Source organism: Hylobates moloch, unplaced genomic scaffold, assembly GCF_009828535.3.
Source record: "Hylobates moloch isolate HMO894 unplaced genomic scaffold, HMol_V3 SCAFFOLD_16, whole genome shotgun sequence".
NCBI lineage: Eukaryota > Metazoa > Chordata > Mammalia > Primates > Hylobatidae > Hylobates > Hylobates moloch.
In genome coordinates, this window is record NW_026652291.1 from 36,623,290 (window position 1) to 36,632,770 (window position 9,481).

The window sequence follows — 9,481 nt, forward strand, 5'->3', positions numbered from 1 at the left end:
CAGACACTTGGGGAAGTTTCAAGGAGACCGCCAACTCAAGATGGAAACCGCGGCCCGGGCGCTAAGGACGGGCTTCAGCTCCCGCTGGCAAAAAGAGAAAGTCGAGCCCGCCTTCCTGCCCAACAAAAAACAACAACACGACAACAAGAACCCCGGAGGGAGTGGAATGAGTGACGTCACAGCCGCGCTCTGAGGCTGACAAAGGAGGGGGCGCGCCCCTCCCGCTCTGCGCCCGCGCGGCCCCGGAGAGGGGGCGCCTCAAGCGCTGGGTAGGGAAGTCAGCCGACTCGAAACTTTTCCTCTTTAAGAAAAAAAAAGTTGTGCGCGGCTCAGAGTGGGTTTTTTTTTTTTTTTTTTTTCCGCCTTCTTTTCTCGTCTCCCCTCCCCCTTCTTCCTTTTGAAAGTTTCTTCTCCTCCCCCTGCCCCCCCTCCCCGCCTGACCGCATGGCTGATTCAACTTCAGTGTCAATCAACTTCTTTTTCCTCCTCTTCCTCATTTAAATAAGTTTAAAGCTCCTCCTCCCCCCGGCCCACCAAATCTGAAACTTTATAAATTGGGCTTTGCGCGCCCCAGCCCGGAGTCAGAAAGGCGAGGGGCGCCGGGAACTGGCGTGTGGGACTCCAGACAGGAGAGGCTGCGCCTTCCCCGCACCGGGACCTTCGCGACACACCAGATCCTCGCCCCTGGCCCGCGCGAGCGCACAGGATGACCACCACCCTCGTGTCTGCCACCATCTTCGACTTGAGCGAAGTTTTATGCAAGGTAAAGGGGGGCGGAGCATTTGCTTTTCAAAAAGTCTTTTTCTTTTGCCTTAAAAAAGAGCCCCCAAAAGTTTGGGTCTTGGAAGGCAATGGGGAAAGTGGTGCAGCGAGTTGATTCTTTTCTCCTCCCGCATTTCTCCCAAGTTTGAAGGAATTTGGCCCCGTCCTTCCCTCCCTTTGAGTTTCAACAGTTCCTGGCGGGGATTACATGTGAATCTGGAGGCCAGGGTTTTGAGGGGCGAAGTTTGCCTGGCAGGGCAGCCCGGGGGCCTCGGGGGGAGGGCTGGGATTGGGACAAGTTTTGGGCGATTCTGTTTTACGTAACGTGCTGCTGGATCCCAGGTTCGCTGGTGTGATCGGGTTCCCAGTCTGCGCCCTAGGTCTGTCCAGCAGCATTACCCACCCGTGGGGTTGGGAGTGGGAGGTCCCTCGGGGAAGTGAGTCTCGGGACGATGTTTTCCTCCACTCTTTGGGGGGAGCTGGGGATATGCGAAGAAGAAAGGCCAAGTTGTGATTCAAAAAGATGTTGCAGAACAAGTTTGCAGTGGGGCTTGAGTCCGCCCTAGCTCGGTTGGGCTTCTTCCCGCGATAGCCGATCGTGCAGCAGACTTTGGGGTGAAAGAGGCATTCAGGTTGACCCGCTTACCTGTGTTGCCGAGGCATTGCGGCTCATCGATTGCGGGCGGGGTGGGCGTGGGGGGGGGGTGGCGACAAAATGCTGGCTTGAACTCAAGAGTCCCGCGAGTAAGGATTTAATGGGGGCCTCCTTAAAACTTGTTGCTTGTCAGCCAGTGTTGGAAAAGCAAGTTTTAAACTCGGAATGTTCCAGGACTGCAGTTTAAATGTGCATAGCAAAAGTCTATGGATGTTGTTAAATTTCTTTCCAACCTCCCCCTCCCAATTTGAAAGGGTGAAGCTGCTGGGCTACTTTTTAATTGCTGAAGTGTTTTGCCTTCTCTTAACACGTCGGGTCATGTTGCTCTGTTTTCCCAGCTTGCTGCTCCTGTTGGTACAGCTGCCAACGCCCCAGGGCTGCAGGGTTGGGGTGCAGGGACGCCGAGGAGCTGAAGAGCAGCATTTAAAAAGTTTGAATTTTTCAGCTTCCTTCCCTCCCTGCACATTCCCAAACTCCACTTGCCAGCCCGGCTGCCAGCGCTCCCCAACATTTCTTCCTTCTTTTCTCGACTCTCCCGCTCTTTGATCTATTTCTTTCTTTGGCCCCCCTCCCCCCTGAGGACTTTTTAAATGAACCTCATTGTTGGGAACCAGCTCTCGACTGGGTTCCTGTAATCCTCTCGGTGGGGTGGTTGCAGTTACAGATTCCCGGTCCCCCCCTGCTGATCCTAAGGGACTAACATTAGAATTTGCACAATGACACCCACATGGGCTGGGAACTAACTCGTAGGTCCCTGACCTGCACCCTTTCCAAATCTTGGGTACAATTTGGGCAGGTGACCAGGGTCCTATTGGAACAGAAACCTGCCATTGGTGGCTCTGCCCCCATCCCCACCACCCCCAATCCGCTATTGACTAGGAGGTGGGTAGGGGGGTTGGTGCTTTCCTTTTCCTTTCCATCTGCAGCTTTGCGTTAAAGATTAAACACTGGAGCTCTTATCCAAGCTTGCTCTTGCAGCCAAAAGACTAATTGCAAAGGCATCTTCTCAGTGAAGGGGGCGGGGTGGGCTGGGGGTGAGTGGAAATGGTGAGAGAGATTATTGTAGAAAATATCTCTTCCGGGAACTTAGGGCAAAGAGTTTTATTTTCAGGAATCACATCCCTGTCTCCCCCAACCTCAGACCAGGCCCCCAAACTCCTCCCCGCAAGAAAAAGCAAAGGCAGTCCGAAAACCTGTTGCCAAAGGAAGGGAACACTTCTGAAGGAGGAAGTTGAGAGTCTTAGGCCAGGTCTTGAAGGAGGGGGTATCAATTAAGCAGAGACTGATTGGAAGGGGACCTAACCTAGCCTACGATAGACTCCTTTCTGAGGTTTACCTGTTTTTGTTGCGGGCGGTGGCGGGGGCGGGGTGCGGTAACCTAGAGAGGTCTGGGTTGTGTGAGATATTTTGAGTTGAAGAATCTATTTGACTAGTAAACAAGCTGAACTTTACAGATTAAAGTGATAGCTTTGGGGACAGAGGATATGGGGGTTGCATTGCAGGAGTCAGCACGGAGCAGGGTGCTTGTCACACAGTTTGGATCTTGTGGTTTCTTACGCATGGGGCCAAAATAAACCCAGGTGAATGACCTATGGGAGGGAGAGAAGGAAGGGAGCTTGCTAGAGCAGAGGTAGAGATGAGTTCTTTGAGAAAGAGCGGGCGTTTGTGATTGTGTAGGGGGCTGCCCATAGTGGACATCCTGGTGGATGTCCTCCGTCCTTAGCATCCTTTCTCTTCTCTCTCCAGGGTAACAAGATGCTCAACTATAGTGCTCCTAGTGCAGGGGGTTGCCTGCTGGACAGAAAGGCAGTGGGCACCCCTGCTGGTGGGGGCTTCCCTCGGAGGCACTCAGTCACCCTGCCCAGCTCCAAGTTCCACCAGAACCAGCTCCTCAGCAGCCTCAAGGGTGAGCCAGCCCCTGCTCTGAGCTCGCGAGACAGCCGCTTCCGAGACCGCTCCTTCTCGGAAGGGGGCGAGCGGCTGCTGCCCACCCAGAAGCAGCCCGGGGGCGGCCAGGTCAACTCCAGCCGCTACAAGACGGAGCTGTGCCGCCCCTTTGAGGAAAACGGTGCCTGTAAGTACGGGGACAAGTGCCAGTTCGCACACGGCATCCATGAGCTCCGCAGCCTGACCCGCCACCCCAAGTACAAGACGGAGCTGTGCCGCACCTTCCACACCATCGGCTTTTGCCCTTACGGGCCCCGCTGCCACTTCATCCACAACGCCGAAGAGCGCCGTGCCCTGGCCGGGGCCCGGGACCTCTCCGCTGACCGTCCCCGCCTCCAGCATAGCTTTAGCTTTGCTGGGTTTCCCAGTGCCGCTGCCACCGCCGCTGCCACCGGGCTGCTGGACAGCCCCACATCCATCACCCCACCCCCTATTCTGAGCGCCGATGACCTCCTGGGCTCACCTACCCTGCCCGATGGCACCAATAACCCTTTTGCCTTCTCTAGCCAGGAGCTGGCAAGCCTCTTTGCCCCTAGCATGGGGCTGCCCGGGGGTGGCTCCCCGACCACCTTCCTCTTCCGGCCCATGTCCGAGTCCCCTCACATGTTTGACTCTCCCCCCAGCCCTCAGGATTCTCTCTCGGACCAGGAGGGCTACCTGAGCAGCTCCAGCAGCAGCCACAGTGGCTCAGACTCCCCGACCTTGGACAACTCAAGACGCCTGCCCATCTTCAGCAGACTTTCCATCTCAGATGACTAAGCCAGGGTAGGGAGGGACCTCCTGCCTACTCCAGCCCCTACCCTGCACCCACCTCCCATACCCTCTTCTCCCTACCCATCCGATTCCCCACAGGCCCTACATTAACAAGGTTAAGCTCAACCCCTTTCCCCCAGCACCTCAGAATGTGCCCTCCCTCTCCCCCTCATAACCCCACCTAACGTAAGGACAAGTCAATTTGTCAGTAGCTTCTTCTGGCTTGAAACCCCCTCCCTGGATTTTATAGCCCACTTACCATGCATAACAGACAAGTCCCATATTTTGTCAGTAGATGCCTTTTTTTTTCCGGCTTAAGCCTTAAGTGCCAAATCACAAGAGAAAAAGCAGTAACAGTTTACAGAAGCAACTTAGTGCCTTGTAATCTAACTTTGTCACTGTGACTACATTACCTCTTCAGCGCCAGAGGGCACCCGTGGGCCTCCCGGAGCCTCTGCCCATGGGGGGGTGGAGACCCGGAACCAGCAGCCCCCTCCACTGGCGACACAACTGCACCTTCCCTCATTTCAGTCTCCCTCACACTTATTCCTCCTCCCCTCTTCCCGGCGGCACCTCTCCACGTGTACCCCCCTGCCCCTTGGAAGAGTTGTTGCCAGACCAGGGTTTTGGGGGAAACCTGTCTTGACATTCAAAACCTTTTTCTTCCTGATCTGAACCCCTGTTGACTAATCTTGCCTGGGTTTGTGTAGGTCTGCAGGAAGGAAGGCTGAAAAAGCGGACGAAGATTTTGACTTAAGTGGGACTTTGTGATTTAATTTTTTCTTTTTTTTTTAAGTGGGGAGGAAGGGGAAGCTAGATGGACTAGGAGAGACTTGATTTTGGTGCTAAAGTTCCCCAGTTCATATGTGACATCTTTTTAAAAAAAATAACAACAACAAAAAAAAAATGAGAGAAAAGCTAAAAAAAAAAAAAATGTAAGGGGTGAGCAGTTAATGGTATTCATTCCACATACAATATCTGTGTAAAACGATTTCCTGTAGAAGTAGCTTTAATGGTTTTTGCTCTAGAATACCGTAGGTCTATCCTTAGAGCACTCACGCCATGCTTTCTTCCCTGGGTTTTAAACTTCATATAACTTTCAGAAATTGGAGAGCAAAAATTTTGCTTGTCACTGCACATCAATATAAAAAAGCTTATTTAACTTATCAAAACGTATTTATTGCCAAACTATGCTTTTTTTTGTTAATTTTGTTCATATTTATCGGGATGACAAATCCATAGAATATATTCTTTTATGTTAAATTATGATCTTCATATTAATCTTAAAATTTTGTGACGTGTCTTTTTCCTTTTTTTCCACAGTTTTAATATATTATTCTTCAACGACATTTTTTGTAACTTTACACTTTTTTGGTTATTTTATTTTAAAAAAATGAAAAATTAATTTAAAAAAATGCAAAAAACTGTTGGATTATTTATTTTAGAAATTCCCCCCTTTGTGTTGGACTGCAAATTGAGTTTCTTTCTCTTTAGGCCTTTCACAACTAGGACTGAGAATGTATGTAAAAGTTCTGTGACAGTACAGAAGGAAAACAACTTTTTATGTATAGCTTCTAAAAGGGAAAAAAAAAAAAAAGAGAAACCCTTTGACTTCCACGTGCCCATCTCAAGACATTCCACTCACAGATTTGAGGTTCTGGATTCCAGGTCTGGAGTTTTCCAATGTTAATGTAAACAGAACTGGCACACACACATTAAGATGAATGTAATTATTATTCCTCTTGCTGGTCACTACCGTCGCTTTCTATTTCTCTTTCTTTGTGTGAATTTATTTAAAAGAAAAAAAAACTTTTTGTAACGACTATTTGCAGTTTAAAAATCAATAAACCCCGTTTTTTCAAGAAACATTGATGGTGGAGCTGGTTTTACTTGGTTTTGGTTTGATTTTACCAGTAAGGTTCTCCCCTTGTATACCTTGCAAGTCCTGGGGAGGGGGAGGCGGAGAGAGAGGGCTGTGGCTGTGGTTGGCGGCATCTCTCATCCCTATAGCTACGCCTATAGCTCCCTTCCTTGATGCTGGCAGTTTGCTGAGCTTAGAGGGGACGGGGTGGAGGTTTTCTGTAAAGGAGCCTGTACTTCCTGCTGTATTACTTCTGAAAAGACTGCAGTGTGTTAGTTGTTGGCTGAATAGCAATGGGCCCAGCCTTGCCGACACTTGTGTGGCCTCTGCGGTTCTTTTGGGGAGCCAAGGCTCAGGCCTTCCAGTCCGCCCTGTCCAGCCTGTGCTCTTCATTCCTTTGGATAGTGTTTGGGGTGCCAAAATGATAAAGGAGGACCTAGCACATGGCACATTTGCAGGCTTGGATTTGAGTGAGTTCTTTTATTGGGGTGCCTTGGGCTCATTTTGCCCACAAGAAATTTACCTCAGTCCTAGCCGCTCAACACCTACCCGTGTGGGGAGGGTAAAAGGAAGCACTGCCTGCTTGGAGAGGAACGTCCAGTGGGGTGAGGGGCTCAGTCACAAGGAACTGGGGACTGGGACTGGATTTGACATACCCTTTTGGGTTTGGAGGGCTGTTAAGGGGAAGTGAGTGTTAACACTGGCCAACACAACACAGCAAGTCACCAAGGGTTCCCACCACCTTAGTTACAATCTCAGATGCTGTGCAAAATTAGGTGTGTTGTCATCTTGGGAAAGGTGGGGTCTCCTTGGCTAGATGCACCCCCACCAAGGCTAGATGACCACTTAGAAGCGGCATTTCACCTGCCAGAGGAGTTGGAACTTTCTAAAAATCTTGAGCATGAGCCTTGGGAGGATTTATTTGGGGAGAGGCAGAGATTGCTATTTGAAGCTCACTTGCCTTTGGTTCCTTTACACTCAGGAAGTTTTGGGAGTTCAGCTGAGTCACCATGATTCCACCAGGCCTCTTCCGAAGGTCTGCAGCAGACATTGGGCAGGCCAGGGATGTCCCTGAGACTACCTCTACTCTCAACTCATTTCCCTGGTCATCAGATGTCTACTGGGAGTCAGGGAGTGAGGTAGAAAAATAGGGACTATTACCTGTTCCACGGCAGGGGCTGGTGGTTTAGGAAGGGGAAAAGCAGCCCTTCTTATGACTGGAGTAAACCTAGGCCTCTTGTCCCTTAAGGAGGAAATGAACTTTGTGTGTGTGTGGAGGCGGTGGTGGTGGTGGTTGGTGGTGGCATGTGATCTTCCTTTCGGAGTAAAAGCAAAGAAGACATTTAATCATTCACCTTGAGTTCATTCCCTGCAGGCATACCTGAGCATGTGGCAGACACCTTTCTAACTTCCCCTCTCATGGTGACCCTGGTTAGGTTCCTAGAGGCCCAGGCATACCTCCTGGCCAGCCCTGAATTTCCTCTAGGGGAGTCAGTCCTTTGACTTTGTCTAACCAAGATAGAGACATTGACTACTGGAGGCCCTGGAGGGTGGGGGGTTGGCTGTAAAGCCCAGGGGAGACTCCTTATCATGTGGGGAAGCTCCATGTCCCCAGGCCTTAACCCTTTACCTCTACCTAAGTGTCTCCCCAGGGAACTCACTCAGGCTGGAATTTAGGTCACCCAGGCCCATGTGTGGTGGCCACAAAAGCCTGGTTGTGTCCCATCGAGTCCTTAAAGTTACAGGAGATGGCCCTTGGGAAAGGGAACAGCAGAATCTTTCAGGCCCATTATTTCTCCAGGATGTTAGAAGAAGGGGCCTCAGCAGCAGCCCTGTGCTGTAGTCTGGCAGGGAGGCCAGGGAAGTGTGAGCCCAGAGCTGGCAAGAAACCCCTATCTCTGAGCTCCTCTGCAGCTGGGAAGGATAGGAACTATGCTAAGGGAGTTGAAGGGAAAGCTTTCACAAGGGAAGTGGGTCAGGAAAGGCCAGGCCAATCCTGGGGCACAAAGCCTTCTCCACCCCTCACCCTGGAGGCCAGGGTGTCTTGAAGGCTGGGTTTAGGGGCCTGCACCAGGTCTGCCATGGATGGGCGGGGCCTCTGTGGCTACTGGCCCTGCAACCCACTCTCTGGCTGTTGGATGAAGATCTTCCCTTGGAGCAGCTCAAAGAAATGAGCTATTTTGGCCACTGAGCAATGCCTTTCCTGGCCTGGAGGCTTCATTCCCAGGAGGAAGGCTAGGGGCCTGCTATGGTTCAGTGACATGAAAGGAGGGCTTTGAGGGCCAACTGAGATTGTGGGTTAGTCTGAAGATGGGTTTTACAGTCAACTGGATCACAAAGCACTGGTTACTGAAGAGGCTGAGTGGGTCATGGCAGGGGAAGGATCCAGGGCATGAAGGAAGAAGGGGTGTTGAATGGAGCCCTTGGACCAGGGTTCAAATCCCAGCTCCCCTTCTATCAGCTTGTGCTTTGGATAAATGACTCAACCTTGGATTTTTCAGCTGTATCTCAAAGGGTTACCATGAGATCAAGCGAGCCATTAGTCATGACAGCTCTTTGTAAGTGCCAGGTAGTCCTCTAAGAACTTGCTGTGTGTTAACTCACTGAATGATCATAATGACCCCACAGAGGAAGCTCTATACCATTCTCTTTGTACAGATGGAGAAATTGGGGTGCAGAGAAATACTAATTTGTCATACAGGGAGACAGTGTCAGGATTTGAACCCAGGCAGGCAAGCTCCATCACTATGCTAGAGTGTTGTAGGCTGGGACACTGAAGCAGTCCCTGGCACACAGTAACTGCAAATCAATCAGTGTTAGTTGCCCTCTCCCTTGGCCTTTTGTGGAGATTCTGCATGAACACAGGAGGCAACCAGTTGGATTAGATGATTCTGCACACACCCCCTCCGTTGAGTGCCATGACCTCACCTCCCATGAGGCCCTGCATTGGCACATTTGGAGGATGGAGTCTGGGAGGAGGGGGTAGGCCATCCCCTTGGACTTTCCCCTTCTCTGCCTGCCACGAGGTGGCTTCTGTTAATGATCAACAGACCAAAGGGTGCCCTAGGGCTGCCTCAGGGAGTTGGCCCCATGCCCTTCTTCCCCCAGGGTCTTCCACCCCTGTGTGTAGCCAACCATTTAATCATGTCTGGCTGGACTGACTGGAGGCTACCTGAGTTCAGAGGGGGAGGAGATGGGGAGGTTAGCCAGGCCCCTGGTCACCCCCTTGCTGCCTTGCAGGTGGCCCTTCTAAGGCCTGCCGCTTGCCTGCTGGGCAGCAGGCAGAGATTCTGAAGGTTGGAAAGCAAGGCAAAATCTCAGCCTTTTCTTGAATAAGGTCAGCACTGGGGGTCTCACCTCTTGATAGGTAAGGCTTGTGTTGAGAAACCTGGCCTACAATGCTTTCTGTGGGAGTCCCAGATGGTTACAGCGGAGTTACCGTCATAGAAAACTAGACTCTGAGGAGCCAGGGCAGGGGCTGCCCGTGAGAGCCAGCTGCTGGT

General features: G+C 51.4%; 1 protein-coding gene across 1 annotated transcript; it reads left to right on the forward strand.

Annotated features, from left to right (window-relative positions):
- The first annotated feature begins 222 nt into the window (after positions 1-222).
- On the forward strand, positions 223-5,983 carry ZFP36L1 (ZFP36 ring finger protein like 1). The gene is made up of 3 exons (XM_058429629.1): positions 223-763; positions 3,164-4,129; positions 4,828-5,983. Exons 1-2 carry the CDS (start codon positions 707-709, stop codon positions 4,121-4,123), a joined length of 1,017 nt encoding a protein of 338 aa, XP_058285612.1. The 5' UTR covers positions 223-706; the 3' UTR covers positions 4,124-4,129; positions 4,828-5,983.
- The last annotated feature ends 3,498 nt before the right edge of the window (positions 5,984-9,481 follow it).